The sequence below is a fragment of the Buteo buteo genome, chromosome 1, assembly GCF_964188355.1.
Source record: "Buteo buteo chromosome 1, bButBut1.hap1.1, whole genome shotgun sequence".
Classification (NCBI taxonomy): domain Eukaryota; kingdom Metazoa; phylum Chordata; class Aves; order Accipitriformes; family Accipitridae; genus Buteo; species Buteo buteo.
In genome coordinates, this window is record NC_134171.1 from 6,741,296 (window position 1) to 6,767,297 (window position 26,002).

The following is a 26,002-nucleotide window of genomic DNA, read 5'->3' on the forward strand; positions in this document are numbered from 1 at the left end:
GATTCCTTCCCCCCTGATTGGGCGCGCTACCCGTCACTCTCTGCTAGGAGCGGCCACGCCCCTGGCGAAGCGGAAGCCCGAGCGGCCGCCGCGCATGCGCGCTGCTCCTTACTCGCAAGGCGGGCGCGGGGGGGGTTGGGGGGGCGGAGGCAGGCGGCGCTAGCAGTTACCGCGTACGGCGCCTTCCTGCAGCCTGCCCCCGGCCGCCGCCGGCTCCGAGGCCATGCTGCGGGCGTGTCACCGAGCGGGGGTCGCCGTGGCCGCGCAGGTGAGCAGGGACGGCTGGCGGAGCGCAGCTTTGGGGGGAAGCCCCGCCAGCAGTCCTCGCTGCTGCCTGCCCTCCGGCCGGTGAGGCCTGGCTGGCCTCCCGCCTCGCAGGGACCGGGTCGGGCCCAGCCGGGCCTGCCGGTGGGGGCGAGGGGAGGCAGCGCGGGGCCGGTGGAGGGTGGGGGGGGGGGCGTACGAGGCGCGGCGCGTCCTCTAATCGCGGCTCGGTCTTCTCTGAATGACTCCGCACGCGCGGGCCGCGATTGGCTGCCGGGCTTTTGAGGGGCGGCCGCGAACGCCAACAGGGCGCCTGGGCGGGCGGGGCCCCGGGCGCGAGTTCATCGGGCGTACTACGAGTCCCGGCGTGCAGCGCGGCAGCCCTGCGCGGGGCGGAGGGGCGCGCCGCCCCGCAAGGCATGCCGGTCGTTGTAGTCGGTTACGGGGCCTCCTACCGGGTGGCGGCCCCGGGGAAGAAGGGCGGGCTGGATGGGGGGGCCGGGCCCGCCCCGCCGCGCTGCCTGCTGGGGGCTGTAGTCCCCTCGGCGGTCATTTGCCGGCGCCGGGCCTGCCGCCGCCTCCTCTCCCGCCGGTCCCGGCCTCTGGGCAGCGCCGGGGAGCGGCGGCCGCAGCCCGGAGGGGTGGCAGGGCTCGGCGGCGGCACACACGGCCGCCGGTCTCTTCAGCGGCGGGGCGGCCGGGCCCGCTTACCAGCGGGGGAAGGACGTGACCTTGCCTTCCCCGCCGTGGCCTCCCCTGCGCCTCCCCGGCCTGCGGCAGCCGGTACCTCACAACAGCCCTTCCCCGTTTAGAGCCCAGCGGGTCCGACCGTGTGGTAACGACGGGGGGGGCCCCGGTGCTCAGGGTGATGTGTGTGAGGTGCGAGGGGGGCCTGTGGTACCGGGTGGCCGTAACCGGGATCCTTTCGGCCTCCGGGATCCTTTCGTCCTCGCAGTCTGACAGGAAAGAGGAGAGAGGATGCGGTGCCAGGGGGAGAAGTGCCCGCTGGGCGTCTCTTCTGGACCTTCGCCCTCCCTCGCCAGCGGAGATCAGGATGATAATATGCTGCGGAGCCTTTTTAAAGCAGTCGGCCAACTTTTAAGAAGCTACGAGGGTTTATAGGTGAGGGCGACTCCTCTGCCAAGGCCCCAACTTGTGTTTCAGGTGTCTGCTTAACAGTAATAAAACCCGATCTGATTAGATCACTTCTGTATACTACTCTACGTTCCAGTGTTCGTTACTCTCTATTCACGCGGTTCAGCAAAGGAAAAGCTGTGTGTTCAGCCCCCGCTGGCTCTGTAGTTGAAAGGTAACTGCTTTAAAACTAGCAATCTTTTCCAGTGGGGCAGCTGGCGTTTCCTCTGCTGCTTTGTAAGGCTGGAGGGTTCTCCGGGCCAGGTCATCTGATGCCCGCTAAAATAAGACTCTGGGTTTGCAGCCCTGTGGAAAGTTTTAGCTGGGAGTTGAGAAAACAGAAAACAGGCTTGCGGAAGTGTTTATCACTTAGGGCTATTTGCACTTACTCAGCCTTTCAGATAAGGTTTTTAGAATGACTGCACAGCACTGGAAAAGCCAGTGTTGTGCTTTGCAGCTCAGAAGTGTGCCTTCGGTCTAGAAAACTTTGGTGGAAGAACCATGCAAACACAGAGATGGCACAGCACTTGGTGAAGTTTGTTGTCTGTATCCTTTCTTCAGAAAATATCTTGGTTTTTTTTTTCCTTCATCCCTGCTCATATTTCCTGATGAGGCTGAGAACAATGGAGATTTAGTTTGGACAACAAAAGTGTAAAAAGTTTTTTATGCATTTTGTTTCTCTTGATTAATATTGCAGGGAAGCTTTGTGGCATACTGTAGTATACACATGTGAAGACAGTTTCTGGTCCTATGGACTTTCTGCAGCTAAAACTTGGTTCTTTTTGAGTGGCAAAAGAACCAGAAACTGGAAGTAGGAGAAAAATATTTTAATTACAGTGCTTATTTTGCAAGAGGTGCAGAATTGTGGACTCTAACCAAGAAGTCCTAACGTGATCTGAGATGATACTAGGTAATTTTTCCACAAGTAGTGAAAACTCCCGTCATGGAAGTAAGAGCCTCTGGCTGTTAAGAGGTTGTCATGCAGGTGCTGATGTCAGGCCTGGAATGGGCACCAACGTGGTGACACCAGGTTACTCCATCTGGCTGTGCTGCCTGTTGCCTTGCTAATAAGGGAAGGCATCCTCACTGCCTGCATCCTCCTGCCTGGGAGAGCACATTAAACAGACACCTTCTTGCTGGAGTAACAGCGTTGGTTTATTCTCTACTCCAGCTGCGGTGATCCCCAGGCAGCCACGATGACACAGTTTTTATATCTTATTATCCGTCTTCCGTGTTCTTGTCTTTACTACCCCGTCTGCGCTCTTGGCCTTCTTTTTTTGACACAAGACTTGATGTGTCTCATGTCACAATTAGGAGTTTGTCTCGCCCTGTTCAGTTAGCTAAAGCTCAGGCCAGAGCCTCGGCATCTGTCTGCAGACCTGATGGTGGCATAACTACAATGACAGCATCTTGCTGGTACCTTGCTATTCAGCTAGTGAAACTTGATTGTTTTGCTTTGATACAGCCCAAAAAGAGACATGTGTGGCGGTGTTTTTTTTTTTAAATATTAGGAGTAGCAAGTTGTAACAATATTTTTTAAGAATGGAGATAAATCCTTTTTACTTATATGGAGACTGACAGCGAGGCAAGTCTGCCCCTGTTTTGCGATGTTAAGATACTCCTTTACAGGTCAAAAAATCCAGTTGTCTTAAGGAGAGCTGGACCTAGTCAGGACTGTGGGATAACGGGTCCCTGAGGATGCTTGGTTGCTTAAGCAGACTGAGAGAGCTGGGAGGCTGAGCGTGGCTGAATGGGTATAGCAAAGCAACTGCTGCTCCCCAAAGCCAGAGCAGTGTGAAGGTTTGAGTGTGGAAAAATCCCGGTGGAGAGCTCGTCGTGGAGACTGGGAAAAATTTTATCCTTCTCTCCGACTGCGAGCTCTCGGCGTGGAGGATCAGTAAGCTTGTTAACAAGTAAATTGAAGTTCTGGCTTTGAGAGAAGTGGGTCTTCATCATAGCAATTTTATAAATATTTTCAGGTACATGTGCAGTGCTGCAGAGAAGCTCTTCCCGTATTTGGAGTATTTCTGTAGTTTTCTTTGAAAAGAAACAGAGTGCTTTTTGTAAAAAGGTGTGATATTTGGCAGAAGTCTTGAGTGATGGGAAATTAATTTGAGTTCTGTGGTCAGATATCCTTGTTACACCTAACATCTATCATAATGAAGACAAACTTCCTCTGAAGTTTCTGGTTTGCTCTTTCTGTTTAAGTACATAAATCCCATGTTGCAGAAAACTGTACATGTCTTGTGAGCTTCATTCTGTGCAAATTCTGGGTCAAGATGCTTAAGTCTGGTGACTAGGAGAGGTTTAGCTGGGACTGCATGAAGAGCAAAGGATGGTGTGTCCTGTGTCTGGTTATTTGAAGTTATGTGTGACACATAAGCCTGCAAGGCAGACTTTATTTTTTTAATGATGTTCTGCCATGCTGTGCTGTACCTGTCCTGAGTGCTTTGCCAGGGGGACCTCACGTGGATAACCTCAAATGTCAGATTCACTGGGGCTCTTAATATTAACTGGAGTGAAGGTATGATACACCCTGCAAAGTGATTCTCATGGTGATATAACAGTAGATAACGAATGTAAAATAATAAGCATTTAAGACGTTAGGCGAAACAAATAGTGCGTAGAACTGCTGGAAGAGGAGGAAGAAGTGGTGACAGCTGTCCTGCAGTGCCGTTGCTACAGGGTTCTGTGCTGTCTGCCTTATCAAAAGAGTTTTCTTTATCTTCTCTTCTGCAGGACAGCAAGTGGTTTATTTCTACCTTTTATGTGCAGTGCATGTGTGATGCATTTCTTCCAAATCCTTTGAGGCATTATTACAAATAAATAACAAGGGTCTAAAAAATTACAAACTCCTGAGAATTATGCAAAGGGAAGATTAGCAACTACCATTTCCAAATTTCAGTGATTCAGCCACCATAATAATCTTGCTTATATTTGCTGTAAGAGAACAGTGCTTCTTTAAAAAATTGATTTTTAAAAAAATCAGTGACTTTTGGAGGTAATCGTGTATTTGCATGCAAGGGAGAAAAATTAGACTTGGACTTCTGCTTGTAAAACATTGGTACCTAAAGGTTTTTGGTTGTTGTTCTCCTGGCCAGCTGTGGGAATTTCTGTTCATTGCAGCATCTTGAAAGAAACAGCTGGTGGGGGCTTGTTTTGGGTTTAGGTTATTGCTCCCATTGCTATGTGTACACTACCGCGAGAGTCTGACAGCGTAGACTGAGCACCTGCATTTTGGTTTCTCTCATTTTGATGAACGATGAATAAAAATGAGGATTTGGCTAATCACAGAACAGCCCTGCTTGGAAGAGACCTTGAAATTTTATCTGGTACAAAGAGCATCTGGACTAAAAACAATAATCCCACCAAAAAAACTCCTTCTGGTGTACAAAGCATAAATGCTGAACAAGAAGCATCAAGTTTTCTCCTCCGCCCTGCTACCTCCCTAAGTGGAGCCTGTTCCTAAGCGCAGGAGCAGATGTGTTTACTGAAGGTGAGAGAACTAAGCGGTCAGGGTGTTATTTGCCATCACTAGGTGCGAGTAGGGGCTGTAGCCAACATGAAAATAGATGAACTGGCCCAGGCACCGAGGTTACAGTTGTGGCAGCTTCAGTTGCCTGAAGTTCCCTCTTGCTGTGGCGCGGGGTGTGATAACCTCCGGAAAGCCTGGCAAGGGGCTGGGGAGTGATGGCTTACTTCCAGGTGACCATTAGGCAAAATAATGTAAATCCAGGGTGTGGGAGGGGACTGAAAGTGAACAGATCAATAGATAATACACCCCACCCCACCCCCATTTTATTGGGTTGAGCTGTACACATAATGCTCAAATATTATGCTCATCCTATGCTTCATGGTGTAATAGGACGTATTGAGACTCGGAAGCATGTCCAGCAGTTAAGTACAAAATTATTTAAGAGGCTTTTATTAGTGGCATTCCATTTGAAAGGGCTGGTGGAGCCTTGGTGTATGCTTCTGGGGCAATCAAGTCTAATAATCAAAAACATTACAGAATATATTTATTATTTTGTCGCCCATTCTATCCATTGTAAACCAGAAAATCAACCACGGAGCGCAGCCAGGGCTCATGAAGGTCTCAGGGGTAAGAAGAGCACATTTCCTGTTGCTGTACACATGCTCCTGTTACTAATTAAAAAATTCTGGCTGCTGTTCTGGAAAGAATAAGAATTCAGTGTTCCTGCTTCTCATCGCTACGCTGTTGGACAAGGATGGGGCCTAAACCACAAGACTTATACTTGTTACTTATTGCTGTATGCAAAAGGAAATAGAGAAATTTATCTTCTGGGGGTATGTTGTAGTGAAGCATCTCCCAGTTTTCCTTTTTTTTTTTTTTTTTGTTTAAAGGAAAATTTCCGAGTTGGCCAAAATATCTAAACTATGGGAAAAGTTCTTTTGGTGCCTTGTACACTGATTTCCCATGAGTCCTGTATTTCTCTCTTAACAATTCACGTGTGGTGAAAAAAAAAAACCACCTGAGGGGGACAGTGTTTTTCCCTCTGTAGGCTGGAGTAGCTTAACCAGTCCTTCTGGTAAATCTTAATTTTCAGCTAAAATATAAAGAAGATAAAAATCTTGGGTAATGTGGTTTTTGTTAAGTAGAATATAATGAAATATCACTCTTCGTATAGTAATTTCATTTATATTCTAATCTGATGACTTTCTGGAAAGTGTATGCATTGTTAATTCTTTTAAAGTGAAAGTCTTGGTTTGGAAGCTCAAGGAGAACTGCTTGTATGTCTTCAGAAATAAAAATAGTTTTAGGTATTAAATATATTTTTTAATAGTTTTAAGTATTTAGACAGCTGTTGTTGTCTTCTGCACTGCTCACAGCTGAGCTGTTCTAGTGCATGAGATTGTTGAAGAGAATCTGAACTATCCCAGTTGTACTGCCCAGACTGGAGGTATGGAACATAAGTAGGCAAAAGAAATGCAGAAATAAGCTGGAGTAGGTGGTGTTTGGGTTTTTTTGGCTCGTTTTTCAAAATGCCTAATTACTTCTTTAAAAGTCCTTAACCTACAAGCTGCATGTGAGAAAGCTCTCTTTGTTTAGGGAAGACAGAGTCCAACATTACTGCTCTAGTGTCGGCTGCCACTTTCCTTCGGAGGGCATGCAAGACGGAGCAAACCCATCTGATACTGCTGTTAAGGTGAAGAGAGGTTTAAATGTGCCCACTGCTGAACTCTTGCCTCTTCCACCCCTTGCAGAATAGCCGGTGTGGGAGACAGTCACTCCGTCCATTACGACTGTACCGTGGATATGCTACCCCACCGGGAGAGTCTGGGTACGTAGAAGGTTTTGGAGGGTGGAGTTGGTTCTTCTGTTGCATTGACCAAGAGGGAATCTGCTCCTTAGTTTCACGTGAGAGCAGATTGGTAGTGGTGGGATTTTTTTTGTTGCTTAACTCTTATTCTCATGGTTTTGTGTGTTCCTCGTTAGATTCAGTCAGATTTAAATGAAGCTAATCAAGATCAGTATTTAGAAGGAGGGTTGTGGGTTGCCATCTTATCTTTGGGTTAGTCATGAACCAGTATGGTACCAGGGATTTGCTGGTGCTGAAAGTGAATTAAAGTGGGTGCTGGGTTTGTTGGCAGGCTTCTGGAACAGAGTGGTTGTCCCCAGCTGTAAGCTAAAGACTCACAAAGTGTTTGATGTTCGTCACATAATACAATTGATATAACTTTCACTCTTCTTTCCCCCTCAGTGTTTCTGTAGGCAAAATCATTGGTGCAGGTGTCCTGTTTGTGGGTGGAGGAGTAGGTGGAACCGTCCTGTATGCCAGCTATGATACGCAATTCCGGGAGAGTGTAGAGAAGGCCGTTCCCTACTCTGATAAACTCTTTGAGATGGCACTTGGTCCTGCACCTTATAGCGCACCGATGCCAAAGAAACCGGTAAGTGTTTCCGATTCAGCCTCACCCCCTTTTTTTTTTTTTTTTTTAAAGAGAGCATCTGCTCTTAGTTTTCAAATTCTGATTAATTTTGCTGTGTCATAAGAATTTAAGAATTTGTAAGAATTCTTAAATTAAGAAGGTTTAAGAATTATGAACTGAGGTACTACTTTGTTCTGCATAACAGTGATGCTTGTAAGTTTCCCATTTATCATCTTGTGATTGTGGTCTGTGGGTTGTAAAACTGTTATTTTTATTTACAGTGAAATAATTAGTAGGATCCTAACTGAATAGCTGTTCTCCTTATACTCAGATAAATTGGGGAGAGAGAGAGGTAGGTGACGCATTGGAATTCAACTGTTTTACTGTGGCTAGAGATTCAGCGTAGCTAGCGATGTAGCAGGATTAGACAATGTTTATTCTAAGCTGAATTTATTTTAAAGAAAACTGAGAACTTTTCAAATTGATAAAACTTTGAATGGCACAGAGCCATGCGTAAGCATCATACTTTGAAATCTTAGTGGCATGACCCTGCAGAAGGGAAAACCTGATGCTGCTTTCAGCACAACTCTGGAAATTCAATCTGGAAGTTTCTCTGTTCCTGCATCTGAAAGCAAACGCTTCCCAATTATCCAAGAATGCTGAAAAGCTGCTTTGGTCGTGGCTGTCCTGAGCTTTCAGAAGCCATTTGATCTTCAAGAAACCCAAAATATTTTTAACTGTAGTTTAAGAAAGCTGTTTTTTTAATGAATGGGAGAATATCAGTTAAACAAAACTGTACCTCTTCTGGTTTTAGCTACACTTGACTTGTGATCATCCAAGCTCTTAATGCCTCCCAGGCACTAGTCAATTTTGCAAAACAGACTGGTCAGATGGCAAAGTTATCACTTGCCCAGTCATGGCTCTAACTCATATGCTTTTATTTTTACCTTGTGGCTTTGCATGATGGATATTAAAGGGTTAATATCATAAAACCTTGCAATACTCTGCACTTGAGTAAGTGTTCATCTGCCTTGAACACTAGCATCTGAATCTTTTCAAAGGGAAATCAGTGAAGTCATGCAACTCTGATTCTTCCATGCCTGTCAACCACACACCATGCCTCTAGCATCTTCTGTTCAGCGATACCCAGATAAAATCATCACGTTTATTCTTTTTTTAAAACATATCTTTAATTATGCAGTCATGTGTCTTTAAAACAATTATATATTTCTTCTACTCAACTTCAAAAGGAATTGCCTAGAAACTGGGCAGGGTGGGAGGGGTGACACCCATAAGTGTTGGTGGACAAAAAATTACAATTGAGGGAGCAAGCTGTTGGAGCGCTTACCTGAAAACTGAAGCTGGGTTGGGAAGACTGATGGCCTAACTTGTTTTGGCAATAAGTGCTCAAGAGATTTGAAACAAAGAGAAGTGTCAACTGAATTAAGTTAAGATACACCTGTATGGAGTAACTAATGTCCAAGGGGAAATAATTGAAATCTGCTCTCTGGAGTTGTTTCAGACTTTCATGTGCCTGTGATTTTTATAGTTTCTGCATTATCTGAAGTGTTCAACACACTCAGAAGTGTTTGGAATATTTGGGGCATGGAAGTACTTGCTTTTTATGCATACCTTAACAAATATTTATTCGTAGTGAATACTGCCACTACTATACCTTCAGTTTTGGAGAGGTGAAAATTCTAAAGATTCCTTCTGATTTAAAAATCAAGGCAAGAAATTATACGGCCTTGCTACTGTTTTCATGTGTACCTTGAAGTTTATATTTATGATACAGTTGTCTGGACGTGGAAATGTTCTTTTCTGTTATAATGGAATCGGTGAGACGTAGGCTGTTTGGAAAACTGATGATATTTCTTGGTTTTGATTTTTCAAGGTACCGCAAGGTCCACTGAAGATCTCATCTGTAGCAGAAGTAATGAAAGAGTCTAAACAGCCTGCTGCCAAACCCCAGATAAGCAAAACAGAAGCTGTTCCTCCTTCAGAGGAAAAAGAAGGTAACTTTACAGAATGTCATGTAGAGAGAAGCTAAAGACTTAATGACTCTTGCATCATATATCCTAGGGTAGATTAAAATAGTCCTTTGGAGTGGTTGAAGATGAATATGTTAGAATTTCTTAGAAATAATGTTAGTTTCTTTTCAGTCATGAGAAAATCTGTCTGAAATGGCTTTAGCTTTTTTTTTCTGGCTATTTTTTTTGGAGATGTATTTACTTTATAGAATATTTGGAATCTAACACAAACAATGACTGCACAGGTGAGATAGACTCAGCAGAAAGAGCACTCTGGGTGTTGCACTCTGAGGCCATTTACTACTTCTTCTCTGTGCAAGTGAAAGAAGCTTAATTTTGGATAATCACTGAGGTACTGTAAAGCCAGATCAAATGGAACTGGTTTAGAGAGGAGCAGTTGTGACGTCTTTCTACATTTGTCTCATGGCTCTGTGTGTGTGTGTATTTGTAAGCAATACCTGCTTGCTGTTTGTCCAGAAAATTCTCTTTTTCTGGAAATAATATTAGTGTCCAAATGATGTTTCTGCAGAGGAAAAAAAACCTAAGTCTTGTATCTGTGTTCTTATATTATAGCTCATATATACTAACTGGTTTTGTTCTGTTACTGTATTTAACAGCAGGCAAGGCTGCAGCTCAGATCATCTCTGCAACAGGTGTAGCCATGTCAGTGCCGGCTCCGGGGATACAGACTGAAGAAGGTGAAAAAGATCATATCAACACGATGAAGAAAAACAAAATCCTGTAGCTTCAAGTGCATAAATTCTTACTTCTGTGTTGGTATTTGTCAGTTTTTAAAGGTGTGATTCTCTCTGCCTTTTGCAGAAGAAAACTTTCATCATCTGTTAATAGATTTTTAACATACTAAGAAGCTGAGGTTGCTACCTGGGACAGGTATAGGTGTGAATGCAAGAGGAAAGCCTGCCTTTATGCTGAACTGGAACTTGTACGGTCCAGTTTGCCTCTGCTCTTTGTGGCTTTCTGATTGCTGTCTGCCTGGGGCCAAGTAAAGAAACTGCATTTATTGCTTTAACTCAACAAGAAACGCTAGCTTCTATATGATAGTGTCTTTCAGTTGAGATATTAATTTCCTTATGTATGACCACATTTCATAGAAAGTATGCCAGCATTAAGTAAATACATTCTTCAGAGTTAGCATCAGCATTATTAAAAGGTAACTTGATGGTTTTTGTTGCAGCATGAGTCTGAGAGCTGATAGGTCTGGGTGCTCTCCTCAGTTCAGATGCAGACTTGCTGTTGGTCTTGAGAGAATTACTTGGGTCAATTCTCACTCTTAAGGCATTTTAAGTAGCCCTAGGCTAGGGAATAGAGTATAATTGTGATTCACCATAGCTCCCTCCCTAATCTTTCTTTACTTTGGCTGGACTCTTCAAGCATGCCGAAGGAGAACTGAAAAAAAGAAATAAGAACACATGTTCCCTTTAAATTTAAACTTGGCACTGCAAGTGTTTTCCAGTTCTTGCTTTGCCTTTCACTTCTGAATCTTGTGTATATTTTTGTAACTAGACAACATAAAATCTACAGATGCTTGTGAGGTATCAATGCTATTATTTTTAATTTTAAGAATATTTGAGACTGGTCTCTGTAGTTACGGGTATAAAAAAGTTTGAGGTAGTTTCAGCATGGCTTCGTGCAAAATTCAGATTTATAAAGTGATACTGACTATAAAAATCAGCTTTGAAAAGAAAGTTACTTCTTTACAAGTAATCCATATACTTATTTGGACTCTCTGCTAAAACAGTTTAACTCTTTTTACTTCTGAATAGGTAAAGAACATGAAGGTTCCCATGCTATAAAAGAACGGTCACCAGAAGAAGTTGCAGCCCGGCTTGCCCAGCAAGACAAAGAGGAGAAAGAGAAGATAGCGGGTAAGTCCATACTGATAGTTTTCCTATAGATGTTATACATGAGAGAAGAATTGTTGGACTGTATTGGCTTTGGAGTTCTAAGTTGCTTGCATGCCTTTTTCTTGTTGTCCCTGTGTTGTGTTGGCAGAACGAGTGGTGTTGAAGCTTCTTCCACCCGCTAAGAAGTAACTGATAGTCAAAGAATGATGGAAAATTTGGGGTTTGAATGGACCTCCAAGGTCTCTAGTCCACCCCCTGCTTGGAGAGTTGGGGCATGTTGCTCAGGGCCTTCTCCACTGGAGGTTTGAAGCTCTCCAAGGATGGAGATTGTTCCACCTTTCTGAGCAGCTTTGCCAGTGCTTCTTATGATGCAGGACTTGATACATCCAATTAATTTCTCTTGTTGGCACTTGAATCTGTTGCCTCTTGCCCTTTCTCTGGGCACCTCTGAGAAGTCTGGTTCAGTCTCTTCTGTGACACTCCTTTAGATGTGGAGGGCATTACTTCAAATACCCCTTTTGCTTCTCTTCTTTAGGCTAGAACAAGCCCAGATCCCTCAGCCTCTCATCTGCGTCATGTGCTCCCATCCCCTAACTATCTGAGTGCCTCTCCAGTGCTCACTCCCTGATTTGTTTGTACCTTTCTTATACTGAGGCTCTTAAAATGAGACACTGTATTCCAGATGTAGTCTCATCTGGAGTCTCTGACTCCACTGACCATGTAGTCTCTAAGTGCCAATTAGAGGGAAATCATTCCTTTGCTTGATCCGTGGGATGTGCTCTTGTTTGATGCAGCCCAGTTAATGGCCAGGACTCATTGCTGCCAGAGCACGCTGTTGACTCGTGTTCAGTTTGCCATCGTCTGGGTTCCTCAGGTCCTTGCCTACAGAGCTGCTGCTTAGACTTGTTCGATAGTGGTTCAGGGACGGTATGTCAAGGCGCTGTGAAGAGTTGCCTGTAGGTTCTGGGTTGGGAACTATGACAGGTCCTTGCTTGGGTTCTAACTCAGACAGACCTATTAATCCAGCTGTATTACTGAGAGGTGGTCTGGCTTTTCCTGTGTCCCAAAGCTCATGTCCTCCTTGTGTCTTGATCAAAACAAAGAGTTTTGCTTCCCCCTTCGCCCCCCACTTGGTTTGTTAGATTTTAAATACTTCTGGGCTGTTGTTTGGTCTGGGTTTGGCTGCAGCACAGTTGTTTAAATCAGGAGTTTTGGGTCTTTTCCTGGTTTGCTTCAGGGGAGGCCAGAAAAATAGAGAAATTTTTTTTGGTAGATGGTGTTTTGCTGTCTAGCATGTCTGGGCAATCTGTAACCAGCTACCTTGATACTTACCTTCTGAAAGCAAATGCAGCTCAAGCTGCAGATTGCTTGCAGTGTTAGAAAGCTTCCGTATCATCCTCCAGACAGTGTTGATGAGGACAAGAGGGAGACCAGCCTCTTGGAGGAACAGATGGGCGAAGGACGACTTCTGACTTGGGGCAGCGCAAGGGCTGCTGACTGCAGTGGCTCTGTAGACCTTCTGTGGTGAGGGAAGGAGTCTTTGGGGGTAGGCTAGAGGCATTGACTACAAGGATGCTGAACAGAAACTGTGTTTAAAGAAGGTGGCAGTTTACTGCTAAACATGGGTGTAGCCAGTGAAAATAGGCTTGAAAGGGAGTTTAACAGGACTGAGGCCACGTATTGGATATGCTTCAGCCTGCTGTGGGAGCTATGGCCATTTTATTTTACTATTCTCTTTGTGCTTGGAAAGGGCTGATGGTGGAAGAGGCGCTGGCACAGTGTGCTGTGTGTGGTCTGACCTGTCCGACTGCTGTGCACGTGAAATGGGATCTTGGCAGATGTGTTGACCACACTCCGACCTCCCTCTGAGTGCTTTGGTCCTCAGCCAAAGTCCGAGCCTTGGGCTGTTGTGGCACACAAGGGATGAGAAGGATGTACAAGCCGGGACTTAATGGGCTCAGAGTAGACATGCTGGTTGTGGTCTGCTGCTGCTTGCTTCTGTTCAGAACTTTGTGTGGTATAGAAGAGCAACACGAACAGAAACAAGAGGCTTGGCATTAGTTGTCTGCTTCATACAAGGACTTTTTTTGCAAGTGAAGGAGTTGAAATGTTACACTGAAAAAATCCAGAGGAGTATTTACTGGAAAGGTGGATTTACTTACCCACTACTTAGAAATAAATGGCTGATTCCAGAAAGACAGATATTGCTCGGTCTGATTAACCATTCTGGTTTGGTTCCTGCTTGAATAATTAATAGCTCATTTGTGCTTCTATACCAATAGGAATAGATAGTTGAGTTCACCACCTTCTTGGGTAGGAAGAATAACTCTGCTCTTGGAATATATCATTCCTTGTGGAAGATAGGAAAATTTATTTGTTTCCTCTTAATAACCATTGTAACAAATGAAGATGGAAAATACCTATTGGTTTAAATGCACCCACCTGCAGAAACATGGTAAAGGTCTTCCACTGAGTAGCTTTATTGCTCTGTCATGGTTTAACCCCAGCCAGCAACTAAGCACCATGTAGCTGCTCACTTACCCCCCCCACAGTGGGATGAGGGAGAAAATCGGGAAAAGAAGTAAAACTCGTGGGTTAAGAACAGTTTAATAGAAAAGAAGAAACTAATGATAATGGTAACACTAATAAAATGACAGCGGTAATAATAAAAGGATTGGAATGTACAAATGATGCGCAGGGCAATTGCTCACCACCTGCCGACCGACACCCAGCTAGTCCCCGAGCGGCGATCCCCCGTTCCCACTCCCCCCAGTTTATGTACTAGGCATGACGTCCCATGGTATGGAATACCCCGTTGGCCAGTTTGGGTCAGCTGCCCTGGCTGTGTCCTGTGCCAACTTCTTGTGCCCCTCCAACCTTCTCGCTGGCTGGGCATGAGAAGCTGAAAAATCCTTGACTTCAGTCTAAACACTACTTAGCAACAGCTGAAAACATCAGTGTTATCAACATTCTTCGCATGCTGAACTCAAAACATAGCACTGTACCAGCTACTAGGAAGACAATTAACTCTATCCCAGCTGAAACCAGGACATGCTCTAAGTGCAGACTTGCACCTTAGTACTCCTCTAAATAAGAAGTGTGTTCTGGCAACCTTTCTTCTTCTGTAGGCTGCAATGGTAGTTCCTGAACTGACCAATTTTTTGGGGTCATAGAAAACATCATAAGGAGATGCAGAGGATATAATGTGTGATTTTACTAATTCTAAGGCTCTTTTCTTTATAGTTTAATTCAGCTAATTCATTTTTTTCCAGCCCTTGCTGAAACTCTAGAAGGAGCCCTAAGTGCAACAGCTCGTATAACCCTTCAGGCGATTACTGCCCAGGAGTCTGCTGTGCAAGCAGTGAATGCCCATTCGCAAATATTGAAGGAGGCCATGGACAATTCTGAGGTAAGCTGGACAAATGGGAACAATTTTTTCTTTGTACTGTGTTCAGCAAAACTTTTCACAGTTAAAGATAAACTTGGAAGCTTTTCTTGCAACGTCTTTACTTTTATCACAGTTTTAACTAATATTTCCACTTGTGAAATGCAGTGTAGTTGAATAATACATGGGATTTGCTTTTGAATTTGGTTGGGGGTTTTTTCCAACTTCTTTATTTCACTTTTGCAAGAAGAAAAGTTCAAGGTAATACATTGATAGTCTTCACGTTGTATTTTAATTCATTGTATTTTAATTCCCAAGTCCATTTTTTACCTAGATATAGTTAGGGTATCATGCTGTACACCCTGACAATTCCATTGAACCATTCCCTTTGCCAAAATCTTGTTGCTGGATTGTTCATTTCTTGTCTGGAAATGCATAGGGGATGCATGAGCAATACCAGCTTGTGGTTCTGATGTGCTAATGCCAGGGTTTGTGTGGAACAACTGCTTCCTGGTCAGTTCTGGAGCAGAGAATATAATTTAGTGGTTAATCAAATGAACAGGGGCATATGGGCAACTAAACAAGCACTCGAGATTTAATCTAGTAGTTAGAAAAACAAGCATTGTAAGAGTTTGCTTTTAAGCTTAATACTTAAGCTTACTTTAAAATTAAGCAACTTTTAAAGTATTATGGTACTTTGAGTATTAAGCTTAAAAGCAGTTTTAAAGTATTACAGTACTTTAATACATGTAGAGATTTCCCCACAAAATGTTACGGCACGATACAGTGATCCTCACACAAGCTCTTCTGTGTGAACAAATGGCTGTTGCTCAGGTGGAAGAAAAACATTAAGAACCAAATAAAACCAAACCCAAATGTTGGAAGAGAAAAAATCACTTGTAAAGCTTCCAGCTGTGTTGTTGGTAAAACACAAGAATATTGCTCAGTTTGAGTGAAATGTGTAGCAATGTGTGAATCTCTACAGGCTGTCATTTTTTCTGATAACTCTTATTTAGTGATTGTAATGACCCTAATTAGCAATCTGTGCTTCTTAGGCTGCTGGGGAGAAAAAATCATCTCAGTGGCGCACTCTGGAGGAAGCGCTGAAGGATCGGAGGAGAGCAGTGGACGAAGCCGCTGATGCCCTTCTGAAAGCCAAGTAAGTTGCTTGTTTTTAAGGCTTATCAAGTGGTAAGTTAACGTCACCCATGCGAGGGCTGGCAGGCACTAGATTTGTTTCTAGAAAGTGTGCAGTCACCTGTCTTCATATTAAACTGACATGTTTGTGACAAATCAAAAAAAGGTTTCATGCACTAATGAATATTTTAATTTGCAGTGTGTACATCTTGGGTGCCTGCGCGCATAGTCCTCACTGTACCAAGGAGTCTGAAACAGTCCCATTTTTCTGTTTAAGAACTTGTTTATCTCCTTAGTACTTACATACAGTGTTAGTAAGTTCAAGATTTAAAAAAATAAAAATCCATAATCCTTTTAGTATTATTTTTTGGATAATTTTGTCAATATTAAACCTATTGTAAGGACTCCATGACTGCACACTCTGTATTGAGTCAGTAACATCACTAGCTTCTTTTAGTTGTAATGAGAAATTAAACCTTACAGCATCATTTGGCAGTTCCATTTGTCAGCAGAGTTGCTTTTAAGGTTAGAGTTTTACTAAGCATGCATCTAAGAAAAACTTGAATTCTGAAATGGAGCACTGCTTGTACTCAAGGTTCTGTATGAACCATGTTGATGTGCATGAAGTCTGGTGTGCAGGCTCATTATGTAGGGATTATAGCAGCCAAAGTAAGATGACAGACAAATACCTCCAAGTTGCCCTTGTGATGAGGATAGAAATAAATTTGGAAACCATTTGGTGCTTCTGAGGCTGAGGGCAACATCATCCTTGAAGCTGCACGGTTGCTATTTAAGTTTTAAATGTCTCTTATCTTTGAAGTTGCTGTGCTGACTAAAAATAGTTAGGTGTAACTGAGGTTTCAAAGAGTAAAACAAAGCTAATGCAAACCCCAGATGCACTAGCTTTCATTCTCTATTGCTCTACTGGATGCCTTCGCTTTTATTTATTTACTTAACTTATTTTAAAGCTTGTTCCTTATTCCAATGAGGTCATTAGAAACAAACCTCCATTGGCATTGGTTTGAATGGATTTGGAAAAGGAACACTTTTTTACTTTTTCCTTAATTTCCAGTTATGCTAGATGAAAGCAGTTCTTTCTTAATCACAAAAAAAAAATAAATCTATCTTTACAGAGCTCTATAAATTTTCTCCCATCCTCATTTAGCTCCACCAGTCACCATGTCCAAAACACTTCTGCAAGAGTAAGCCATCTATATTAAAAATGTTTCCTTGATACTCTGTTATGTGATGGAAATGTCTGCCCTCTAATACTAACTTAGTTTTACTAATACTAACTCCTTTCAGTGAACTGTCTTTGATCTTTCCCTTCCAGCTAAGTCTTAAGTACTAATTGCACTCTAAATAATTATCATTTTACATGAAATAGACACACTGACATCTCTAGGTTTCAGGCTGTGGAACAAAAATAATCTTTAATCACAGCATCTTAGCCATAGAGCTAGATGTAGATGGGAAGCACCAGTAGAGTTATCCAGTAGTTCTTACTATAAATACAGACAGCATAAAATAAACTTTTCTTTGGGGTTTTGTTGTAAGACCTGTATGCATTATAATTAGCAGTTGCTTCTCTTTTCAGAGAAGAGTTAGAGAAGATGAAAGGTGTAATCGAGAATGCCAAGAAGTCTCAGATCGCAGGAGCCAAATCTCACATTATTGCTGCAGAAGAAAATCTTCATCATATGATAGTTGACTTGGACAATGTTGTGAAAAAGGTAATGCTTCCACAGGCTGTTTGTAATTGCCATTAAAGTAAGGACTACTTGGCAGCTTGCTTTAAATTGCAAATTCTGTCCTTTTTTAGCCATACTCAGTCTTTTGAGCTGATTATACTACCAGTAACCAGACCTGACTAGATCTATGTGAGAACTTGAACTCTGTCCTGAAAGAGTCTCCAGCCAGCCTGATGGGTGTCAGTCCCTTCTGTGGGCGACTTGTAATTCTTTGTTTGATTCCAAGAGGAATTTAGCATGAGGTTAGGGAGGAGTAGGAGCAGTGTGTGCTAATGACTTGGCGAGTAAATCACTTTACAGCTCAGAAGACTGGGGAAGAAATGTAAAGGTGAAATTTATCTCCCTTTGCAGGACAGCTGATAATTCATCAGGTGCATTTTGAGTGAATTTAATGGGAACATCAGAACTTACTGAGAGGAGGGCAGCTGTCATGAGATTAGCTTATTATGCCTATATGGTAGCTGTAAGCAGAGAAAAAAGCGCTAGAGATCCTTAAAGATACAAACTGAATTTAAGATACTCTTTTGGTCCTGTCTGGGCTACAGACTGGCTACTAGTTACAGTGTGCATGTGAGACGAAATGGGTTAGTGGTAGTTCCAGCAAATAATTATTGTATACGAGAGGTTTGATATCACAAAGTGGGTTTTTTTCTCCTCCAAGTGAGTTTGCTTTGGTTGGGCTGGAGGGTAACACGATCTGTCTCTAACTCAGGGGCTAGCTTTAAATTACATATGCTTCCATGTTCTCAACACTTGCCTTGAAAAATAAACTAATCTCATTTTTGTTTGTTACAGGTTCAGGCAGCACAATCTGAGGCCAAAATAGTAGCTCAATATCATGAGCTTGTGGCTACAGCTAGAGAAGAGTTTCAGCGAGAGCTTGACAGTATCACCCCCGATGTACAGCCTGGCTGGAAGGGGCTAAGTAAGTCTGCCACTCCAGGGTTACTTTGTGCTTGTTAAACTACAAACGGCAGTGACTGGCATGTTTCTGTAACTACGGCCACTGAATTGAATGTCCAGTGTCCTGTTTTCCATGTTGTTTGGCTGGTTTGAAGTGAAAATCAGTTCACCACTAAAATAAGTAATCTAAAGCAGGTGTTATGAAAAGGCTTAATTTTGGAAACTACCTGTGCTGCATTGGAAGTTTCACATACTACAGCTCTCTTCCCTCCCGTGGTATCCCAGGGAGAGCCCGGTCACTGCAGATTTGGGTCAAATCCATGAACTTGCTGATGGAGTAGTTGTCTGGTTGACTCTCTGTGATTGTAGGTATTCTAATACACTATTATTACAGAGTGATAAAGAACTCCCTGAATTTCTCTACATCATCACCACTAAAATGATAGATATACTGAAAGAAAGAATTCAGTGTTATTTCTAAATTAAATTGACGCAGTAACTTGCCTTGAACAACAGCCAGTGCTGTGCAAAAGCAGTGAATAGGCATCTTACGGCTTTTTATGCCATTAATACTACCAATTACTTGCCTGAGATCTGAAATGTCACGAGCTTGTATTTATTTGAGGTGCTTGGGTTTTTCAACTTGAGCTGTTTTCTGCTTTCCTTATAACAGAAAAGTGTGAAATGTGATTCAAAAGCATAGTTAGTATGTTTCTCTCTTACTAGAGGAATAAATATATTATCTTGAGCTGCTGGAAATGTTCATACACCACAGTGTTGCAGAAAGCAAGCAGGAAAGGAGTGGAACTCCTGTGAAGTCATGATGTCTTAACAGTCAGCTCATCCACAGTAATCCTCTCTGCACACTCCTTGCCCAGAGGTACCATTACTTAACTACTTTCATTTTAAAGATAAGCGAAGCTGCAGAAGGTGGAGTGTGTGCGTATACCATTACTGTGGATAAGCTACTGCAAGAACTCAAGTGTGGTACGTCCATGGAGCAATTACTGCCTGTTGTAGTTCAAAAAAATTAGTTCCCTAAAAAACATTTTCCAGATATTTTCAATCAGGGCTTTAACATAAAATGTACTAAATCATCTCAAACTTTTCTAGCCTCAGTGTTCAGAGGGAGCTGTCGTAACTTTATTTCTGAGTGAGAATAGATTTCTTTCTAGATGCGATAACTACTGTTTGAAAAAAATGTGGTGTTAATATTGCCTAATAGTTTTCTTGAAGTATATTATGAAGAATTACAACTTACTCTTTCTTAATACTAATTTATGCTTTAGAAATGTGGACCATAGTCCACAAAATCATTTTCCTAGCTGAATGAATACACCAGATCTCTGGAATGGCCAGTTTTTGCTTAAAAACAACCAACCAACCACCTAGTACATGTGGGGAAAACATTTTAAATGAACAAATTGTTTGTGGAGTTTGCTTTTGGGGTATTAGTGTTGAAGACAAAAATTTATTTAGGCACCCTGGAGATGGAGCTGCCTTTCCTTGTGCAGGACAAAGGGAGAACACCTTGCGTTTTGTGACCGCTGCCCTTTTGAGGAAGGAAAGGGAATATCCCGGTAGCTTCTATGCACTCAATTTCATACCAGTGTGACCTACTGAAGTATATGGGACTGACTTGTTAGGGTCCGTGACTCTCCCTGCCACTTGGGAATTTGTTTCTTAACCAACTGCTTCTGATTAATAAGAACCTAGAAATGTCAGACTGGAATTTCCAGTGTCCTGTTGCACTTTCCTACTTCAAACTTGTAACCCTTCCTTTGGCTAAACTTGAACATCGACCTGTGGGTTTCCAAAGGTGTTTTTAGTGGTTGGCATGTTTTGGGCTACATCTTCCTTGTAATATGAGAGACTTTTATACTCAACATACTGTTCTTCCTAAATTCCTAAAGACTTGGACTCATATTTAAGTCACTGTAGATAAGAAGCTCTTAGTTTTCTGTTGTACTATGCATGACTGACTTGCTGTACTGAATGTGCGTTAACTTTTCCAACCTCTCCTCTTTCTGTTGCAGAGATAACTGACTTAGGTGAGTTCCTGTAACGTGTTCTGGTCTTGTGAATGTCATCTCTTCTCTTTGTCCTTTTTTATGTTTGTGTGGTACATGACTTCAAATTACAGGCAGTATCAACAAAGGGGTGAAATGTTGCACTCCTAAAACATTTCAGGCTAAGGTGTGCTTTGGGATCCTTTCCACTAATTTTGCACACCTAGCTTAAACCACAAACTCTTTGTTTAGCAGCACTTCCCAGGTCAGTGTGATCGCTGGCTTGTGAAAGCCAGGATTAAATTTTCTTTCTGAATTTAAGCCAGTCGATGTGTGCTGCTGAAATTCCAATGAGAAACAGAAACTTTGACCAATTCCAGTTAAGCTGTGTGATGGTGTTTGTCCTCAAGTAGGCCCACCTCGCAGCAGTCCTGGCTCGAGAGAGGTGCTGGATACACCAGCTCCTGCAGATGCCACTGCAACGTCCAGGTACTTTGTATGCTTGAACAGCCACGTAGGGCCATTCTGAGCTGGGCCACCAAAACCAGATTAATTTAAAGTTGGCTTGACTCTCCAAATTTAATCTTCACCACTGATTTTAGAAGTGTTGGTTAACTCACTAATTCTGAAGTTGATTATTATTTTTTCCCTTTTGATCAAAGAAATGTCATTTAAAACTGGAGTGCAGTAAAACCCCGTTCTATTTGTAACAGTGTTAAGTTCAACAGCTGAGCTTAGTGGTGCTGGTCAGCTTCCCTGCTGGATACAAGCACCATTGCACTGAGCTCTCCTGTGCCAGTCCTTTCTCCAGCAGCACTCACTAGCAGGACGGCTGAAGAACTGTGGAATTTCACTTGCTTTGGACCCTCAGGAATGCTTCCCCAAGTAGTCCCTGGTTTTCCATTCAGGCGATTTAGCTGGCAGCCAGTGCAAAATGAGCTGCAGCATTTTACAGAGTCTAGGCCATTCTCAGGTCATCAAATCTACACGTGCTGCAGGTGTAGCTTGTGTCCTCCTCCATTCCCAGTAGAAAAATGGCAAACTTCTTAGCAGACACAGATGTAGTTATGACCCCTGCTGCTCTTTGAGTAGCCAAACTGAAAGGTACAAATTGGGGTAAGAAATCTTGTTGGGAACAGTTGGTCTGGAGGACTGTTGAAGAGAGAATGTAACTCTGGCTGTCTCTCACAATGACTTCAGTGTTTTCAGGATCAAATTTCCATAAGCTTGTACCCAGCTGGAGGTATCGGTGCTCAGGGTTTTACATATCCTGCAGCTCTGTGCTGTCACAGGGGAAAAATACATGGTGGTGTGAAGACCCGGAAACGGACAGAGTTGTCAACAGTCTCTTCTAATTGACTGTGACATGGATATGGGAGTGTAAATAATAGCTGTGAATAATTTCAAAGAAACTAAGATAATTTCTTTCCTAGACAGAAAGTACTTGCTTGTAGGTGTGTCTCGAAGGGGTATTGGGTGGGCATTAGCACAGGTCAAGTCTTGAAGTGCTCAGAAACTTCTCATAAAGCATGCTAGCTGGTCAACTACATGGAGCCTCAGAGTGGGAGGTGGGCAAGCACTGTGGCAGCAGTTTCCCTGCAAACCTTCCTAACACCCTGTGTTTTCTTTAGCTGGCCAGTTATCGACAGACGACTTAAATTCTCTCATTGCACACGCCCATCGTCGCATCGACCAGTTAAACAAGGAGCTGGCGGAGCAGCGAGTAAGGGAACAGCAGCACATTGAGTCGGCCCTGGAGAAACAGAAACTTGAAGACAAAAAAGCATTTGAGGCAGCTGTGGCCAAAGCGCTGGAGCATCACAAAAGTGAGATTGAAATAGAACAGGAGAAGAAGGTAAAGTGGTGTTAACATACCTCTTTGAATCTCTGGCTCAAAAAGGATGTAGAAGAGCAACTAGGATGTCCTGAGAGATAGGGCAACCCCCAGGCTAAGCGTGGAAAGGAGATGTTGAGCAAAGAAACTTCTGCAAAGTTAGAATGGTAAAATCATACAGTGAAATGGGAAGTGACTTCTTCATGTTACCTGTCTGCTGTTGGAGGTAGGATTACTGGGTCAAAAGAAATGTTTGATCTGACCCAGTATGACCATCTTAAGGTCATGTAGACCCTCCATCATGCCTTTAGGAGGTATCTCCATGTCCTTCTGCTCTTTGCCAGTAGTTTGGGATTTGATTTCTTTCAAAAGGACTATGAAAAGTCAGAATTTTAATGCTGCTTTGGACATGAAGCAAGTGCAACTTAGAAATGTAGGAGTTTGGGCATTGGAGGTTTTATCTTTTGAGGTATCATATTGCAGGCAGACACTTGTGCCAAATACTCCTGCTGTTTTCACATACATGCCTCTGAAAATGAGATTAAACACTGGCCATTATTTGAAAAATTTGCACTGACTAAGGATTTCACCTATAGCCTGTTAGTTCAAAGCCCTGCAGTAATAGGTATTAATTTAGAGCTCTCTTAAAATGTCACTTGAACTGTCATCTTCGTATTTAGTGGAAGGTTGGAAATGACACGATCCTTTTAAAAAACAAAACAATAAACTGTTCAACTGCTCCTAAATAAACCTGCACCATGCCCCCTTGTGCTAACCTGCACTCTCTAAAGTGGCTGTTTTGGACAAGATCAGGTAAAAGGGGTATTACAATTTTCTTAAACTCTAACTTGGGACAGTATTGCAGCACATAGGGAAAAGGTAAAGTACGTTTTGTTTGGAAGCTGGTTTATAAACACTGGAGTGTTACTGTATCTTTTACATAGTATTTTGATCACTGCACTAAGTGCTTAGTGAGTATGGCCACCAATTACAGGCATTGTGGACTGTGAAGCCATCCTTTAACATCTTTAGAAAGAGGTTCAGCTATAAAAATGGACCTCGGCAGCTTTTTAAGATGAAACATGGGCTTTGTCAATGGAACTTTTATAAAATGTACCTTAGGTAATCACTGATAGATGATAAAATCAAAGCAGTTGAAAAAGAGCAGTGTAATAACAACTGCTTGTGCCTGTATAGGTTGAAGAAGTCCGAGAGGTGATGGAGAACGAAATGAGGACCCAGCTCCGGCGGCAGGCTGCTGCCCACACAGACCATCTGAGAGACGTTCTGAAGATCCAGGAGCAGGAACTAAAGGTGGAATTTGAGCAGGTAAGGGAGAAGAGTCCCCAAGGGAATTAGGGGGATATTTGAACCCTTGCAAAGCACACGCTGCACAGGACAAGAGTCCTGAACCATCTTCCAGAAGACTGAAATGCGGGCTGTGGGGGGAAGCCTGCTCATCTTGAAGAGATACAATAAAGTAGCTGAACATACAAGTTTTATTCAGACCTGTCTTATAGCAAAAGCTTTTAGGTGAGAAATTTTTGACAGTTACAAGTGCTGTTACTGTTAAATTCACCCTAATAAGTATTCTCACTGGTATACTGTATTTACTACATGCATTGTCCCTAACAAGAACAACAGATTTATAGAAACATATCTTAAAAATAAGGTAAATGTAATTAAACAGCTGTTTCTGGTCTGATATACATATATTTTGTTCTGTTTCAGAACTTATCGGAGAAACTCAGTGAACAAGAAATGCAATTCAGACGCCTTACTCAGGAACAGCTCGACAACTTCACGTTGGATATAAACACTGCCTATGCCAGGCTGAAAGGAATTGAGCAAGCAGTCGAGAGTGAGCACTGAAATCGCATTTCCTTAAGCGCTAAAGTCGCTATCCCTAAAGGCCTGTTACCCAAACCTGGGTGCTTAAACCCAGACTTAGGCACGTAGCTCATGGGCCTGGGTTTGCCACACTGCTGAGCACCCAGCAACTCCCAGCTGCGTGAGTCCAAAGCTGGTTCTCCCAAAAACTGTCATCTTGTTCTGACCCCGAGTTGTGGAACAGACTTGCTTTAAGATCAAGTGCCGAGGTGGCGGCTGCTTTTGAAAGCAGAGCTTTTAGAGGGATGGCTTTTGCTGCTTGTGTTCAAAACTCTTCCCATACGTGTGTGCCCAACTCAAGAGTCCCCTTCTTGGCTTATTTTGCAGGTCACGCAGTAGCAGAAGAGGAAGCCAGAAAGGCCCATCAGCTGTGGCTTTCTGTTGAAGCGCTCAAATACTGCATGAAAACAGCCTCTGGGGATAGTCCCACAGAACCACTGGAGAGCGCGGTGAAGGCCATCAAAGCCAGTTGCTCTGACAATGCGTTTACAGAAGCCTTAACAGCTGCTCTCCCTCAGGAGTCCCTGACGCGGGGAGTGTACAGTGAAGAGGCCCTCAGAGCACGTTTCTACACAGTCCAAAAACTGGCAAAAAGAGTGGCTATGATCGACGAAACAAGAAACAGCCTGTATCAATACTTCCTGTCTTACCTGCAGTCGCTGCTTGTGTTTCACCCTCAACAGATGAAGCCACCTCCTGAGCTCAGCCCCGATGACCTCGACACGTTTAAATTACTGTCTTACGCTTCGTATTGCATTGAACACGGAGATCTGGAGCTGGCGGCTAAATTTGTCAACCAGTTAAGAGGAGAGTCTAGGAGAGTGGCACACGACTGGCTGACCGAAGCTCGAATGACCCTAGAAACAAAACAAATTGTGGATATCTTGACAGCATATGCCAGTGCTGTGGGGTTAGGAACAACTCAAGTGCAGTGAGCTAGGATTGTAGTTTTGGGGGCAATTCAGCAATCGTTTGTGCCGGAAAGAAATCCCATGATCTCCTAAGGGTTGCAAACCAAGCTGTTGGCAGAGCCTGGAAGCGTTAAATCAAAGCACGGGTACCGTCTTGTTTCCTCGCACTGTATTTAACTTCACCATCTGTTGTATTTGTATGGGTTTTGAGTTACCATGACAACCAACTTCAGGAAGCTTCTCTACAATTTGTGTAACAATTTTGTTTCCCCATCTTACCAAGCGGGCTTGTGATCCAACCAAAATAATGTTTGTAACCCACCATTAATGATTTGCCACTTTGTCAGCTGAATAAAACAAGACTTCAACCACTTTCTCCTGCTGTTCAGTCTCCTGTTTAAAAATCAAATACAGCTGGGCAGTACGAGAACAGCCCTTCTCCAAGACCTGAGGAAGACAAAACTTACCTGTTTTCCTCCTTTCAAGGAGCAAGAATTCATTGATGTGATCAATGTGTACAGCTGTAAAAAAAATCCATATACAAGTACAGTTGACATAACTTAAGCTGGTGTCAGAGCACATATTCTGGTGGACTTCTACCCGTGTGTTTCTTCTTGTCAGACCTGCTCTTCTCTAGTTTTAGAAGACCAGGTACCTCTCTCTAGAAGTCAGACTTCAGTTCAACCATAAGAACTCACATAAAGAACAAGCTCTTTCCTTCTCTTTCTTGCCTTTCCCTTGATTCTTACCATTGGTGAAGACAGATTGATCCAACCTTAGTACCCACTTGCTGAAATAAGTAACCGTGGCTTTGTCTCCTTGCTGATCCAGTTTTAAATAGTTGGTACAATACAGCAAAGAGCTTTATCTTTGATCTACCCCTTAACCTGTACTAGTCACACTTTCCTGGAAAAGGCATGTTTGCTTTCTGCAGCAAACCTTCCACTCCTGTAACGGGAGGAACACCTGACTTCAAGCCTTTCAGCTGTAGTTTGTT

The 26,002-nt window shown here is 43.2% G+C and overlaps 1 protein-coding gene across 5 annotated transcripts; it reads left to right on the forward strand.

Annotated features, from left to right (window-relative positions):
- Positions 1 to 113: 113 nt before the first annotated feature.
- Positions 114 to 25,377, forward strand: IMMT (inner membrane mitochondrial protein). 5 transcript variants are annotated; one of them, XM_075052157.1, is made up of 15 exons: positions 114 to 268; positions 6,625 to 6,701; positions 7,122 to 7,311; positions 9,185 to 9,305; positions 9,938 to 10,018; positions 11,105 to 11,206; positions 14,458 to 14,594; positions 15,626 to 15,729; positions 17,305 to 17,440; positions 18,254 to 18,383; positions 20,398 to 20,412; positions 22,002 to 22,225; positions 23,402 to 23,533; positions 23,936 to 24,065; positions 24,422 to 25,377. In XM_075052157.1, exons 1-15 carry the CDS (start codon positions 224 to 226, stop codon positions 25,027 to 25,029), a joined length of 2,232 nt encoding a protein of 743 aa, XP_074908258.1. In that variant the 5' UTR covers positions 114 to 223; the 3' UTR covers positions 25,030 to 25,377. The 5 variants fall into 5 exon arrangements, with proteins under 5 accessions (XP_074908258.1, XP_074908333.1, XP_074908569.1 ...); XM_075052468.1 differs by lacking the exon at positions 114 to 268 and adding an exon at positions 1,024 to 1,047; XM_075052382.1 differs by lacking the exon at positions 114 to 268 and adding an exon at positions 1,088 to 1,386.
- The last annotated feature ends 625 nt before the right edge of the window (positions 25,378 to 26,002 follow it).